The 16885-nt window shown below is 37.8% G+C and overlaps 1 protein-coding gene across 1 annotated transcript in view; it reads right to left on the reverse strand.

The window, feature by feature from the left end:
• tmtc2b (transmembrane O-mannosyltransferase targeting cadherins 2b) overlaps positions 1-16885 on the reverse strand; it is a 137567-nt gene that overhangs the window by 66435 nt on the left and 54247 nt on the right. The window contains exon 2 of the mRNA XM_055173861.2: positions 9056-9632. Coding sequence (XP_055029836.2) covers positions 9056-9632 — 577 coding nt within the window. The remainder of the gene's footprint in view (positions 1-9055; positions 9633-16885) is intronic.

Consider the following 16885-nt stretch of genomic DNA (forward strand, 5'->3'; position numbering starts at 1 on the left):
GGCTGCGAGTACGTACGTTTTTTTTTTAATGGGTGAGCAATGACCAAAACTATCTTAGAGCTTAAGAGAACCTGCAATAAAAATCCCCCAAGAGCTTTGGGTGAATAAGCTGCCAAAAGTGCTAAGATCAGAGCTCCCTGTTTACTCAACATGTGCTTATGCGCTTAACTTTCTCTCCGTTTTCCTTGTGCTGGCACACATGCGCACACCCGGACGGCTGTAAACATGCCATATACCATAAATAAAACGGCACACGAGAATGTGTGATTTTTCTCAACAATCCGCTCTTAATGCATTCTACCCAAACACGGGAATATTACATCCAATATTTGTCTACAGAGATGATCGGATCACAGCTCTGATGGAAATACCTCATTGTGCATTCAGAGCAGATGCTTCAGTCTGGCTATCATTACAGCAGAGAAACATCAGAGGTGTGAGGATTGCAGCTGATGCAGACAAAAGACTGTTATAGCAATGATGATATGGAAGACATTGGGTTATGTTTTGAGCACAGAAAACAATATATAATTTAAGATGAAATGTGTGTTTTCTGTGCTCCTAAAGTCACTGGAATAACAACTAATTTTGTTCGCATACAATTTGCTTCCCAAACATTCATCTCGTCTGCCACTGGTTGGAAAGACTTTTTTGCTTTCAACAACTGGCTCTCTCAAGAGTTTTGTGCAAATCGTAACACAAATGGTTTAAAGGCACAATATGTAGGATGAAGGAGAGTGGAATGATAGATGATGTCATTTTCTCCATCGAGAGATGCATAGACTTCACTAATCATGTTCAAGTAATTAATTATTTTTTATTACCTGAACATTTTATTACATTATTTTATATCGTAATAAATTAGCTGCAAGGACAACAGCTGCGTGTTAGATGCTGTATAACCACCACTTCCGCATTTGTCCACAAGTGTTGCTATAGCTTCTACAAAAGGATATCCACCATGGATATTAGTTCATTTATAGGCGGCAAGAGATAAGCCATTATTAAAAATAGTCATTTCTCTGGATTTACAAATCCTTGAGAGCTTTTGGAATAATGTAAGTACTAGGGATGGGAATCGAGAACCGGTTCCAAGTGAAGAACCGGTTCCAAGTGAATCGATTCCTTTGAACTTCTTAAGAACCGGTTCCAAGTGAATCGATTCCTTTGAACCGTTAGCATGCCTGCTTAACGATGCCGCTTATCGGTTCCGCTCGTTGCAAATGTGTCATCATGACGTCACACGCGCGCTGTGTTGTTTTGGTTTAGAACGCAGCAAACATTGCATCGAGGCAGAACGATCCAAAGTTTGGTTATACTTAGTGGTGGGCAGAGGGAGGCTTCGTGAAACACTGAAACAGTTGAATCAATAACTTATATTTCACGCGAAAATACGACAATACGTTCGCGTTCCAGGAGGTCGCGTGTTCGATACACTATTACACAACAACACCAGCGAGTCAAGCACCAGCTGAGCTAATTGCCAAAGGTAATTTGTTAATGTGAGCACCTATTCATTATGTAAACTTTTACTATACGGATAATCTCCGTTGTCATTGTCCATCAAATTGATGACGGCAAGTCTGGCTGGCTCTCTCACTGGCTCAGAGGCTGCAGAAAGTATCTCTCGTGCACCTCTAGCTACTCCGTTTATAGAGGCAGGGAGGAATAAAATGACCGAGGCGAGGATAAACAATTTCACAAAGCAGCAGAGGCGGACACTACTTAAGTATTTCTACTTAAAAGTACATTTTCAAGTATTTTTTGTATTTCATCAGTTTTTTTTTTTTTTTTTTTTGAAAAAATACATTCCATATTATCAATATCAATAAAACGTTTTTGGTTTATATTTAATATTTAAGTACATTCAAATCTAGTAATGTTTTTAGTTTTACTTAAGTATTACATTTTATGTAATTATGTGTTAAATCAATTTTCATATGCAATATAAAAGGAATACACAGTATGATTCTATGCTTTAGAATGTAGTGAACATTTTTTAGTAAAGTACATTTTTCCCAAGACAACACTCTGATAAAGCACAGATGCTTGGAAAATAAAACTAAAATACTCAAATAGTGTCCACCTCTGACGAGCAGTGACTAAGTTTGTGGTAAAGGGTTTGCATCCGTTTGCCACAGTAAATCCCTCTGCATTTCGGTAGGTTAATTTGCTGTATTTTGTCCAGCATCATGTCTTTTCAAAAGAAAATAACAAATACATGCATGACCAAAAGTTGCATGTTTTATGTTAGTCTAGTTCTGTTTTATTAATTCCTAGTCCTATCACATATTTACTAGTTGAGAAACACTGCCCTAGGCTATAGGTCCCTGGACTTTACTTTAAGAAGTAGCTCACCTACTTTTAAGTTTGTTCTGAGGTTGCTACACATAATGTGTGTATACTCTGTTCTGTGTCTTCTGAACAGATATTAAAGCGAGTTAATACAAACATACAAATTTGTGCTTATTCCCTCACCCAATGAGAATCGATAAGAGAATCGATAAGGAATCGGATCGATAAGCAACATCGATAATGGAATCGGAATCGTTAAATTCTTATCAACTCCCATCCCTAGTAAGTACACAAGTGCATAAATATAAAATACAGCGCAAGTGGTTTTTGGATATTTTATTACAAAAATCATACATTATGGCTTTAATATAAAAACAGTTTAAGTTAGATACACTGCAAACAATGATTTTCAAGAAAATATCTTCTAAGTCTTTTGTCTTGTTTTCAGTAAAAATATTTTACTGAATTGTATATAAAAATTCTTAAATTAAGATGCTTTTTCTTGATGAGCAAAACGACCCAAAAAAATTTATCTAGTTTTTAGACAAAAATATTAAATTTAAGTGATTTGTGCATAAAACAAGCAAAAAAAAATCTTCAAATGGGGTAAGGAAATTTTTTTTGAATTTTTCTTGAATTTAGTGTTTAAGAAAAATGTTCAAGATTTTTTGCTTACCCCATTGGCAGATTTTTTGCTTGTTTTATGCACAAAATTACTTAAATTTGATATTTATGGTCTAAAAACTAGACTTATTTTCTTGGGTCACTCATCAAGAAAAAGCATCTTAATTTAAGAATTTTTAGATATTTTTACTGAAAACACGACAAAAATACTAAGAATTTTTTTTGACTCATTTTTTGTAGTGCACTAGTATTTTGGTCTTGTTTTCAGTAAGAATATTAAAAAATTCTTAAATCAAGATGTATTTTCTTGATGAGCAAAATGACCTATGAGTCTAGTTTTTAGACAAAAATTATACCATTTAAGTGAATTTGTGCTTAAAACAAGCAAAAATATCTGCCAATGAGGTGAGAAATTTTTGCTTAAGTGTTTAAGAAAAAAGAAATCTTATTTCAAGATTTTTTTTCTCACTCTATTGGCAGATATTTTTGCTTGTTTTATCCACAAATTTACTTAAATTGTATATTTTTTGCCTAAAACTAGATTTATTTTCTTAGTTCATTTTGCTCATCAAGAAAAAGCATCTTAATTTAAGAATTTTTATATATTTCTACTGAAAACAAGACAAAAATACTAAGTTAGAAAGTCATCATCTTTTGCAGTGTAGGATGTACTTTAGGCCCAATCCCATTTCTATGTCTTACCCCTTACCCCTACCCACTAGTTTTGCACATTCGTGTGAGATATCCCACCAATTGGGATAGCCCGTATCTCAGGTGAACATGCAAAACTAAGAGGTAGGGGTAAGACAGAGAAATGGGATTGGGCCTAAAGCTAAAGGCGGACATACATGGTGCAATTTTTGTTGTTGTAGGTGCATGCGATTCTTTTTCTCGGGAGCAAATTGTTGATGCTCTTATGGTCACGGCTCACCCCGTATGAGAGGAATTACGAGCCGGGCATGTTAATAGCACCTCATGACCTCCTTATAACATTTAAACACGTCAACAACAAACCTATTGCAATTTCGGAATGCAGAAACAGAAATACAAAAGAACCGAAATTCCTGGCTTCTGCACTTAAGCCAATATCTTTGCAGTATTCTTCTTTATTTTTGTACATTCTGCCAAAACGAAAAGTAACTTACTTCATCCTTACGGGTGAATCTTGTGTAATTTTTGCGTCTGAATTATTTTAGCAAAAACTCAATTGTTCACGTCGTTCCGACCGTCAGAACTCACACCATGTACGCCCAGCTTAAAGCAAATTTTTTTTGTGTGTAAGACATGACTGTATTGAACTGTACTTCTGTTATTTATGGCCATTGTAATTTTCGCAACAAATTAAATGTCACTTACTAGTATTGAAGTCTATTAAACACATACAAACAGCACTACAAACAGAAAACCAAAGCAAGAAAACAAATGGACAAATAATGTATTAAAGTAGTTTGGAATTAAAATGAGTTTACTCAGCACTGGTGGGAGATTATAAAAACGCTGTAATGCAGTTTAAAAACCCAGACACTTAAACTTCAGATAATTGACTCGAGTGCACCATTCATCTCTGTAAGTGACTATTCTCCAGTCTAGACCAGACACCATTTACTTATATAGGAGACATTATGATTTACCATTGACATAAAGCAAAGGAGTGATGTAATGCACTGTGTACCGCAATCAGTTAAGTGCTACCACAATACCACTGTTCTTAGGCAGGCCATCACATTTTAATAAAGATGACTGCAGAGGATCATTAATATGTTTCTCCGCCTCTCATGAGTTCAACAAGGTTAAAACATGCCACAATGCAAGTGAAAAATATAGACAGAAATGCCGACTATTCCAAGTTATGCAACCCTATTGAGATTCAGTTTATGGTCTCATCATGCCAAATGAGTCTTTAGGACTTTGGGTGTACTACTATAGGATGCAGTTTGTCTAAACCCATCCACTGCAGCCACCCAGATGAAAAGTGGCCTAGACTTATGTGTTTACATACTGTAGTAATTCTGGCTTCCTATATGACTCAACTCTTTGCTAAGCTGTTGTAAGTCAAAGTAGAACAAAAAAATCTGGATTTATTTTCTTAGGACAAATTTGTAATACTTTTAAACCCCTATACTGGGTGATAGTGATGTTAAAAACACAGTCGGATGCGGAGATGATATGTGGACCTCATGCATCTGCAGGAAGACGGATGCTCTTTGGCACACAGCAAAAGGAAGCTATTCTACTGTATTGAAATGGTTTAAATGAATATCTGGAGTGAGATGTAAGAGCAAGGTTCTGTCAGATGTGACAGATCACTGTCTTTTCACACCTATAGGCCATGAACTCACGTGCCATCAATTCTTAATGCGGTCTGTAAAAAAGTCATCAAAGTCTGTCTGTCTCGCAGATGTCCGTCATAGACTGTTGCAATAAGACATTGTAAGAAAACTGAATCGGCCTAAAATATAAATGCATACAAATGCATTTGAATAAAAACATATTTGGAGATATACAGCCAGATTAAAGTATGCACTGTGGCTTTTTATGTATTTTTTTTATTCTTACTACTGTAATGTGTCTGGATGCTCTTTGTAACAGTTTTATTGGCTGGGATTCTCATGTGATATATTTATATTTACATTACATTTATGCATTTGGCAGACACTTTTGTTCAAAGTGAATTACAGTGGAATACAAAATATACATTTTTATCATCATGTGTGATCCCTGGGTTCGAACCACTGATCTATATAAATGACTGGATTGCGCATAGAACGCTTAACGTAAGGGCGTGAGGTGAAGCCAGCGCAGAGTTCGAGCCGCCATCTTGGTATACCCAACCGGCAGACGGCGTCATTGACTTCCATTCAAAATCATGTTTTAAATTCATCCGCTTTACAGCGTATCAGTGACGCAAGATTATTTTTAGGATATGTGTACGTAAATGACCTGTTAATTCTGGTGTTATTTGCAATGTTTTTTTCTTAATCGGGCAGGAAAATGGATTTATAAAAAACCGTTAAGGTGAGTGTGTCTGCTGCGTTCTGTTAATGACACGGGTATAAATAAAGTTTTGTTTGACATTCAGCTACATGGTCAGCGTTATTTCTCTAAATAAGTCGAGGTAACTTGTAAGTTTAGATAACATAAAACCAGCAAATTATTGCATGCACATACGGTACAAAGTATGATTATTTATTTAAATTTCAGAATGAGCACGTTTGTCATTAATACTAAATATGCTGCGGTCTGTCTGCTGATCTGATACTGTAATGAAGATGAATGTATAATAACTGATTAAAAAACTAAAATCTACAACTTTCAGTAAATAACTATGTACATGCTTAGGACGTTTGTGTTGTAATAATGTATAGGGTAACTTCAGATATAAAAACGAAGATTAGTAAAGTGATGTTTTATCATTAAAATCTGATCGCGTCCATTCATTTAATAGAATGTTTAGGTATACCAACATGGCGGTGCGGTGGCTTCAGAGTTGTGACGTCATGCGCAATCCAGTCATTTATATAGATCAGTGGTTCGAACCCACAACCTTTTGCACTGCTAACGCAATGCTCTACCGCAATGCTTTACAGGATCACAGATTTCATTACATTTTATTTACGCATTTAGCAAAAACGAAGCAATCTTTATACTCTAATGTAAGTCCAAAGGATCTCTAATGGTGAGTTTTAAATCATGTCGGATACTGTATAATGTATTTACAGGATAAACATACATTGCCTTTTATAGATAAATGCACACACATGCATGTATATATTTAAGAAATTTTTTCAATGTGTATATAAATTTGTATATTTATGTATAAATTATATTATCTATAAATATAAATACATATTAATACAGAAATATTTTTTTCTTAAAATTATACATGCATGTGTGTATTTATATATACATAATTATTATACACGGTTTACACACATATATTATGTAAACAAAACTTTTATTCTGCTATAGATTAATCGCGACTAATTGTTATGCATCCCTAGTTTTTAATTTTCTATAGGTAGAGTCAACAAACCTTAGTGTATTTTTCATGGAATTAAAAAAAGGTACACCACCATCATGCGCTGACGAAAGTGACTTGAACGCACTTGACGTCGCAAAGATGACTTACAGGCTCATACATACGAACAACCCACGACTTGAATGCACCATAAGTAAGGATTAATTTATGACGGGCCGTTGAATTATTCGAAAATAATGCATACCCGAAGTGGTAATGTGTGTGCATTATTTTCAAATAATTCAAAGAACCGTAGTCAATTACTCTGCTTATACCACAGTTACCACAACCATTGCTCTGGTGGTTATTTTAAGACATTTGACAGGTCAGGTGTGCGTATATAAAAAATAACGCATACCCATAGAACATTTCTCAACCAATCAGAATAAAGCATTCATCAGTGTTTGTTGAATGCTATTGGATGCTTCATTCTGATTGGTTGAGAAATGTTCCATGGGTGTTGATTATTTTTCAATAAACGCACACATAAACTGTCAAAGGTCTTAAAAATAGGCACCAGAGCAATGTTTGTGGTAAAAGTGGTATAAGCGGAATAATTGACTCTGGTCCTTTGAACTATAAATAATGCACTCCGCGGGGTGTGCATTATTTTCTTATAATTCAATGGCCCGTCGTCAACTATTCCTTACTTTACCCACAGTCATGTGTGCATATGGCATGTTCAACTTGCTCAGATTGACAGAGAGGGAAAGGTCACAAATGTCACAGCATTTTGACTATCGATCGTAAATGGTTCGGCAAAAGCAATCCTGATGCGTGAATGCCGGTGCTTGGACAACAGAGGTTTGCACTAGAGAACAAGACAGTAATTCTATTTTCATTGATTTCACTGTCCTGTGTTGTTTTTCCTTCCTCTTTAGTAACACACACATACTCACACACACGCACATGCATGCACGCACACATACCTTATGAGCGATCACTGCACTAATTTCCCTCCTCATGCAAACACAATACATCAACATCATTACACATCATTAATTGTCCTCACTCATTACAACTGCTCTCTGATCATTAATAACATTTCACAACATCAGCCAGCCCTCTAGTGTTGCGGAAATTCGGTAATTATAATGGGTTCATTAAAAACAGCAGTTTACAGGGTTCTGACTTGACCCGTGTCGGGCTCGGATGAACGGCAGTGGGTCAATGAAATTTACGTAGCGGACGTTTAGCAAACTCCCTGGGCGGAGAATATAATTACAATAGGAGAGCCAATAAGATTACAGAAATTTGATGTGATGCAGGCATTTTCAATTAAAGTTGGTAATTACAGGACATCATGTGCCGCCATCCATAAACACAAACATCTCTGGCCAGAAAAACAAACAAACAGAGCAATTTCCTTTCATTGTCCTTTGTGCTTATATACAAAAAAATAGTTTTTTTTTTTCAAATATTACCCTGAGAATAAACAATATTTACACAATGATTCAGAATGATTCAATTAATTTTGTCCACTAGGTCCCAAATCCACCTAGGGGTTCAGAAAAATCACATGTAGTACCGGTCAAAAGTTTAGAAAGACTTTCCCATTTTTATTGACATTTTTCCACATTAAGGATAATAGTGAACTCATCCAAACTACGGAATAACACAAATATAGGAATTGTGTGTTAAAAGCATAAGAAATAAAACAAAACTGTTATACTTTATCATTTGAAGTGTGCACTGTGAAAAGTAAAAGTTGGATCTACTTAAAAAAACTTACTTCAGTTGGTAACACCTAAAATATGTATTTTATCAACTTAAATTTTCTTATTTTAAGAGAAAAAAAATGTAAGCTTTCTCCACTTACATTTTCGCACTTTTCATTTTAAAATAAATATTTTTTTAGGTGTTACCAATTGAAGTATTTTTTGAAAAATTAATCCAAATTTCACCTTTAAAAGTGTGGCCACCATGTCCCTAGAATTTTAAACATTACAGAAGAAGGGTACATTTATTTCAGACTCTTATTGGCTGCTATTTGTTTAATTTTCAGTCTAAGTCATCGATTAAAAAAAAATGCATACAACTTCAGATTAAAAGATCATTGGAAACATTTCAGTCAAGAGTTTTCAAACTATGTGTAAAAAAACACCAATGCCTTTTTACCTTACAGAAGAGTGCAGGAACCTGCAGCAGCTTTAGCTTATGGAAGATAAACACGTCGTACATGGCTGCCACAGCCAGCACCGTCACGCCCTGCTCTTTCCACAGCATGCTACAGGAAGCACATGCTAGGGTGCCCAAAAACCACGACCAGCTCTGTCTGCAGTCGCCGCTGGATCTCAGGGCGCAGTGGCGTATGTAACATCGCAAGGCCAAAAGGAAAAAGAGGGCGGCACCCACGTCGGCTCGACCCACGACGCCCGCCACCGCCTCCGTGTGAATGGGGTGAGCTGCGAAGAGAAGCCCGGCCAGCAGGCTCCACCAACCAGACCCAAGCAGCAGGCCTGAAAAACTGGAAAACAGGGCCGTCACAGCACAGTGGAGAACCACATTGATCAGGTGGTAGCCCCAAGGGTCCAAGCCGCCCAGGGCGTAGTTGAGACGAAAGGAGAGGGTGCAGATCGGGCGGTAGGACTTGTGGCTGCCGCTGTGGGTGAGGAGCGTCCCCCAGAAGTCATCGTAGAAGATGTTGATCCAAGGCGTTTCAGGGAGAAGGTCCTGGTTGGTTTTGATTGCACGGCTGTGTGAAAAAAAAAGAAAAGACAGTTTAAGGCCCAAATATCTTTAAAGGGCATGTGCTGAATATCAAATGGCGTTAGATTTATTTAGAAATGTCAATGAATTCAGTATGGTGTGCATTAGAAGAATGATGAGGGCCTGCTTTGAATGAAATCTCTTTCTTCTGGCTTTGATGAGTGAAGGTGAGGTTAGATTTAATATCGCATCTATTGTTCTGTTACTGCACAAGCTGTCACTGGGGTGTTGTTACAGACATTCATCATTTGTTAAAGCCCTGTGCTTTGACACATTGCTGCTGACGAGAGATCAGGGAAAGGGCACGGCTTAAACTCAAACATATCAGAGACCATGTGTGAAACTAAAAATGTGTATGTCAAGTGCACAGTGATAGACTTCTGGAAGCCGTTTCTTATTTAAACGTTATACATCCATATATATATATATATATATATATATATATATATATATATATATATATATATATATATATATATATATATATATATATATATATATATATATATATATATTAAAGGAATAGTCTACTCATTTTCAATATTAAAATATGTTATTACCTTAACTAAGAATTGTTGATACATCCCTCCACCATCTGTGTGCGTGCACGCAAGCGCCGGAGCGCGCCGCAACGCCTCGACAGCATCCAGCTTAGCCCCACTCATTCAACTGCACCATCCAGAGACAAAGCCAGAAGCGACCAAACACATCAACGTTTTTCCTATTTAAGACGAGTAGTTATACGAGCAAGTTTGGTGGTACAAAATAAAACGTAGCTTCTCTAAGCGGATTTAAAAGAGGAACTATATTTTATGGCGTAATAGCACTTTTGGGAGTACTTCGACTCGCCTGAAAAGTCCGCTCCCCTTCTCCCTCTCATAATGAGAGAGGGAGGGTGTTACTGCGCCGAGTCGAAGTACTCACAAAAGTGCTATTACACCATAAAATGTAGCTCCTCTTTTAAATCCGCTTAGAAAAGCGCTACGTTTTATTTTGTACCACCAAACTTGCTCGTATAACTACTCGTCTTAATAGGAAAAACGTTGATGTGTTTGGTCACTTCTAACTTTATCTCTAAATGGTACCATTGAATGAATGGGGCTAAGCTAAATGCTATCAAAGCGTCGCAGCGCGCTCCAGCGCTTACGTGCACGCACACAGATGATAGAGGGATGTATCAACAATTCTTAGTTAAGGTAATAACATATTTTAATATTGAAAATTAGTAGACTATTCCTTTAAAATATAGATGGCAAGAAAACATGGCCCTGGATGGGCCTGAGACAGAATAAATAACATGGACTTGGGAGTTTTTTGACTTCAGATCGGATAGACAACCAACAAGCAACCATTAAAACTTTAGCAACCATACAGAATGCCCTAGAAACACACTAAAAACCACTGGAAACCTTAACAACCACATGGCAACACCTTGGCAACCACTGCCAAGACCTTTAAATCATGTTAACCAAGCTCTGAATGGAAATCTAGTTGAGGAAATTTGTCTCTTGACATCCTGAATTGATTGGGACGAAGTGAAAAAAAATACTAATTTAGACTTTCCCTTTGGGTTTAGAAAACTGGAGGACGTCATCTACCAGATCCTTGACCAAAAACAAATAAATCTTAAGAAGAAAGACAAGGACCTCCATGTTACCATAAGCAAGCATGAAGTGGTACCAAATGTCTGTCAGTCAAACCGACATGACCGTGCCAGGAACCCACTATCGGCTATCCAGCAGAAAGCGAGAAACGAAGAAACAAAACCGAACGGGAACACAAATTTGGATGGCGTATCAACAAGACACAGATGGAGAAAATAAATAATGAGTGGCTAGGCGGGGGACATGTGCATTTTTGGGAATTATCTAAAAAGTCTGAGAAAACCTTGATAAAACTTCAAGTCGTACAGGGTGGGAAAGAAAAAGCTGGCCTGGATAGGCTTTGGAGAGACTGCCCACGCTCTTTGCCCATCCCTTTCAACACAACCGAGAAAGGCCTTGAAGAAAAAAAAAAACATATAAACAACAAAACTAAGCAGTTATGCAGTAATCTGTGCCAAAATCTATGTCATTTCAACCCTAGGCAGTGGCATCATGCTGTGAAACACACTCCCACTACATTGTGTACTCGTGGATATACGCCTGCACGCATGAAATGTGTCGAGCCATCCAGCGTAATTAGCTTCCGTCGAGAGCGCGAGAGAAGACATAGAGAGTTGTAATTAAAACATGTGATGGGTAAAACACAGTACGTGTGATAACACGACATCAGAGCCACCAAATAATGAGTCCCTGCAGCGATCGCAGAAGAAACATGCAATTAACACTCAATGGAGACAATACAAGATTTCTAATGGAAACATGTTTACAAGTGAGAGACGGCTGTCTCACGTAAGGCATGAGAGATTTAGTGCTACATGATAAAGTGCTGGCAGGAGTATAGGACTTGGCGTATAGATTTTCACCACTAACAGTCTTTCAACCAAAAAAACATTGCAGCCAAAGGTATTCAAATGTGTGGGATGCAGAGTTTGGTTCCAAAACGTTATAAATGTCTTTTTTTTTTTAATTGTTACCACCAAAATAAGCATTGTATCAGGTCATCAACAAAAATGCTAAATCCGATATCCACCATGTTATTCTGTCATCTTTTCTCCATTTTTTACAAACCGCGACAAACGCCAGTTCACCTATTTTTCCTTATCAGGCGAAGGAAAAATGCCGGCTGTTGCTTGTTCTTACATGATAGCATCAAGCTTCTGTCATGCTAACACATTGACCCCAGAGGATCTTATGAAAAACTTTCTATCATTTTACTCGAAGTCAACGAAAATCGGGCAGGACCAAAACATTTTACAGCTAATCGCTGTCAATAAAGTTCAGTGATGACGTCCCAAGGATGACAGCAGCAATGACAGTGATATTAATATGTCAAAGTGTTTTGATTAATGCCATTAATGTTTATTTTTTATCAGTGTATACCACTAGTCAACTAAATGAATATAACATGGCAAAGATGAATGCACATTTATATATAGATTCAATAGATTTATAGCATTTTTTTTTTAAATTGCAGAAAAATAATCATTTTTTAAAAGAAATCTTTGAAAATCAAATTATGGATTTGAATTTTTTATGTTTTAAATATGCGATGTGAACGTTTGTAACAGAAAACAGTGGTTTTCATCTTGTCATTTTCTTGGTACAGAAAATGCATTTTTACCCAAATTAGTAAAAATGGATTTATTGCGTTTTGGAACCAAACTCTTCATATATATGCTGAAGGGGCTTATTTCACAATAATGAAATACATTATCTTGCTTATTACATGGCTATTTACCTCATAAGTAAGGTAAACAACATTAAATATTAATTCGAATATTTTATTTGCTTATTTTTAAAGAATGCAGACCTTCTGCGGGGAAAACCAATTTACTTACGGTTTTAAGATAAGACAAGACGTTCATATGTCATGAACACAGTATTTGGTTTAATAATTTTTAAATATAATGTCATTTATGTTATGTAAAGACATATTTAGTTAGAATTTTTTGTTAAATTAAATGATTTTCAGCATCCAGGTGGTTTTAGTTTTGAGATCATGGAGTAACAATCCTGCAAATGTCACGACTGGCCAATCAGAATCAAGCATTCCAATGAGCCGTTTAATAAAAGCAAGTAAATTCATACAAAATTTAATTAACAAGGAACAATACTTGTGCAAGTTATAATTAAACTAGAATAATAAATGCTGTAAAAATAGTTAGATCATAAAAGCTAACGACAATAGTAGTATTGCAAAGTCAAAAACATAAACATATCCACCTGTCACCAATGAAAACAGACGTAAATTGTAAACAACACAGGGATTATTAATAGTAATGCCTCAGGACACAGATCTGAAGAGTCAGTTGAAAACTATTTTTGCTAGTCTACAACAAATGTTAAACGAGACGCTTTGAAACTGTAACTATTGCCCTGAAAGAGTTGCCTGTCTATGTGAGATAAATCTTTCTGTCATCGAACACATTACAATTCACTGCTTGACTTCCAATCATTCACTCACTTGGCACGTTCTCTTGTTTTTTTCTCCTCGCAGGTACGCCTGCTTTATTTTCTCTCGACCATTTGTCAAATTAGATCTTCATCTTCCCCAACAAAGGGAGACACGAGGGGCATTTTGGTTTAATTACACCTCTGAATCATTTGGACGAAGTTGCCAGTTTACTGCATAGCACTGTGAGCCAGAGAAAACAAACGTCACGGCCCGAGGACTCCCGGCAGGTCAAACACTACAGCAGAGAACGAGGACCCGGTGCCAGGCCCAGCATGCAGAGATCGACTTTCACGTGTAGCGTGAATCAAAAAGACACACTTGGAGCTCCGGTGCTGGATTGAAACTGAAGATCACGTACAGCGGAGGATTGCGTTACGAGCGCATGAATTCCTGATTCGGTGCCTGATTTGGCTTGACAGCAGCCTGAGGAAGTCAGGCACCCTGGAATGATTGTAAGTGGTGTTATTGAGACTACTAATGTGTAACTAATCTCTGGCGCTGGGTGATCTCTATTGGCCATGACTAGACCTAGACCGGAAGAGACAAAACCTAAAGTCCAGAAGCTTTTTACCGATATCCAAAAGCACTCTCGATAGTTCTCCGGGAATGCAGCGCCTCACTTTGCCTCGTCTGATCTGCAATCAGTGAGTTGGGGATACTGTGACCACTTCTGTCAAACCATGTTTACTTATCTATCTCTCTTTGTGGTGACTGGCACACTGTTGCGGTTTGTGCGAGCGCAGAGCTAATGAGAAGTGAAATCCATAATAGGTTCTGTGCAATATAGAATCCAATTGAACAAAAGACTCAGAGAGCTCATTGGCAAAGAGAGGAGCATAAATTCGCAGACTTTGACATCAATGTTTTGAGACGAGTACTGCCCAGCAATTTTTCGTAACAAAAGCTGACGATTGGAGCCAGAAGCAACACAAACCACAAAGTGTCGGAGAGCCGAATTCAAAAGTGGGGAATGACCTGCCGCGAGCATATTCAAAGGATCACATTTCTATCTTTTACAAATTTGACACATACTTACTCTTGACACATGATGAACTTAGCACGCAAACCGTTTTTACGGTGTCTTCAATGATAGCTACGTTGTTACCCCGGATTTCCACCGACTGCGGAACGGCTGCGGATCCGCTGCAGAACGGCGGCGGAGTCAATCGGTTGCCATTCAAGTCAATGTGTGTATTTCCACTGACTGCATTCCGAATCCGTTACAGCTCCGGCCATCCGCAGCCCTCCGGAACAAATCCGCAGAACTTCTATTTTTGACGGATGCCGGACAGCTCCGCAAGGCGGAGCCATGACTATATCGTGTGATCATACCTGAATTCGCGAGATCTCGTGTTGTGATCTGGGCTGGTCCAGCAAAACGCCATAATTTAATGTCATAATGGGTGGAGACAGAACTAGATATCGCGCGATCATCACGTGAATTTGCGAGACCTCCTTGGTCCTCGTCACTTTAGCATGCAGCCGCTCTGCAACAAATTCGGAACTGGTGAGTATTGGCGGACAGCGGAGTTCGGAGCCGTAACACAGCGGAGCTGATCTGCAGCCGCTCCGCAGTTGGTGTAAATCGGGGGTTAGTGCGTCAACATATATTGCACATAAGTTTGGTCCTTTGTGGATCATGCTTTCTCCCAACCCAACACTTTCCTATACACTGTCCACTATCCTGTCACAATAAAGGCATAAAAATAAAAAAGTATAGCTAAATAACCTTCAGTAACTTCATACAAAATAACATTCAACGTAAACAAACACCAATGCTTGATTAATGTTTAGTAAAGACAAAAAAACTAGTTCCACTCATCCGAACATTTGAGACAATGCGCAATTGTTTTTGATTTATGCCAGAAAGTGAAATAAAGAAAAGAAAAGCACAAGCAGTGGGGGAACGTGTTTTTTGGTCTGCCAAGTATGTGTCATCGCCCGGCTTCAGTGTATGAAAGGGCCGCAGTCATATTTTGAGAGGGCCTACGGAGAGGTCGTCCGGTCCGGCGACTCGGCTCTCCTGCCTGGGCTTTTGTCTATGGTTTCTTCCCATGAGAATGCCTGCAGGTTAACAACAGAATACCTTCTCCTTATGTGGCACTTATGTGAAGAGAGCTCTCGGGGACGACCGACTTGTTCCTTTGTGCAGACGAATTAAGAAAAGCTGCGTGCACTATGAAAGGATGATAATCAATTAATTTGTCATCGAAATAAAGCAGCGTACTGTTGAGGACACACATTTCATGCTGAGGGATTTGTTAATGTTAGAAGCTCATACAAATTATCTCTCGCTTTCTACATTTATGCTTTTGGCAGATGCTTTAAACCAACTTACAGTGCATTCAAGGTATATTTATTCAGTATATTAGTAGGATATTTCATCTCTCTCACTCTTTTGCATGAATATATTTTTGAGAGGGGCACAACGACATAAAATGAATGAAATACCGTAGGTTGGGTGAGTCTGCTTTTAAACATGCAACCCAAAATGTTATGAGACACCAAGATGTCTTTAAAGGAATAGTCTACTCATTTTCAATATTAAAATATGTTATTACCTTAACTAAGAACTGTTGATACATCCCTCTATCATCTGTGTGCGTTCACGTAAGTGCTGGAGCGCGCTGCGACGCTTCGATAGCATTTAGCTTAGCCCCATTCATTCAATTGTACCATTTAGAGATAAAGTTAGAAGTGACCAAACACACACATACGAGCAAGTTTGGTGGTACAAAATGAAACGTGGCGCTTTTCTAGGCGGATTTAAAAGAGGAACTATATTTTATGGCGTAATAGCACTTTTGGGAGTACTTTGACTCGGCGCAGTAACACCTTCCCTCTCCCATTATGAGAGTGAGAAGGGGAGCGGACTTTTCAGGCGAGTCGAAGTACTCCTAAAAGTGCTATTACACCATAAAATATAGTTCCTCTTTTAAATCCGCTTAGAAAAGCGCTACGTTTTATTTTGTACCACCAAACTTGCTCGTATAACTACTCGTCTTAAATAGGAAAAACGTCGATGTGTTTGGTCACTTCTAACTTTATCTCTAAATGGTACCATTGAATGAATGGGGCTAAGCTAAATGCTATCGAAGCATCGCAGCGCGCTCCAGCGCTTACGTGAACGCACACAGATGATAGAGGGATGTATCAACAATTCTTAGTTAAGGTAATAAC

The sequence above is a fragment of the Misgurnus anguillicaudatus genome, chromosome 15 (genome assembly GCF_027580225.2).
Source record: "Misgurnus anguillicaudatus chromosome 15, ASM2758022v2, whole genome shotgun sequence".
In the NCBI taxonomy this organism is placed as follows: Eukaryota; Metazoa; Chordata; class Actinopteri; order Cypriniformes; family Cobitidae; genus Misgurnus; species Misgurnus anguillicaudatus.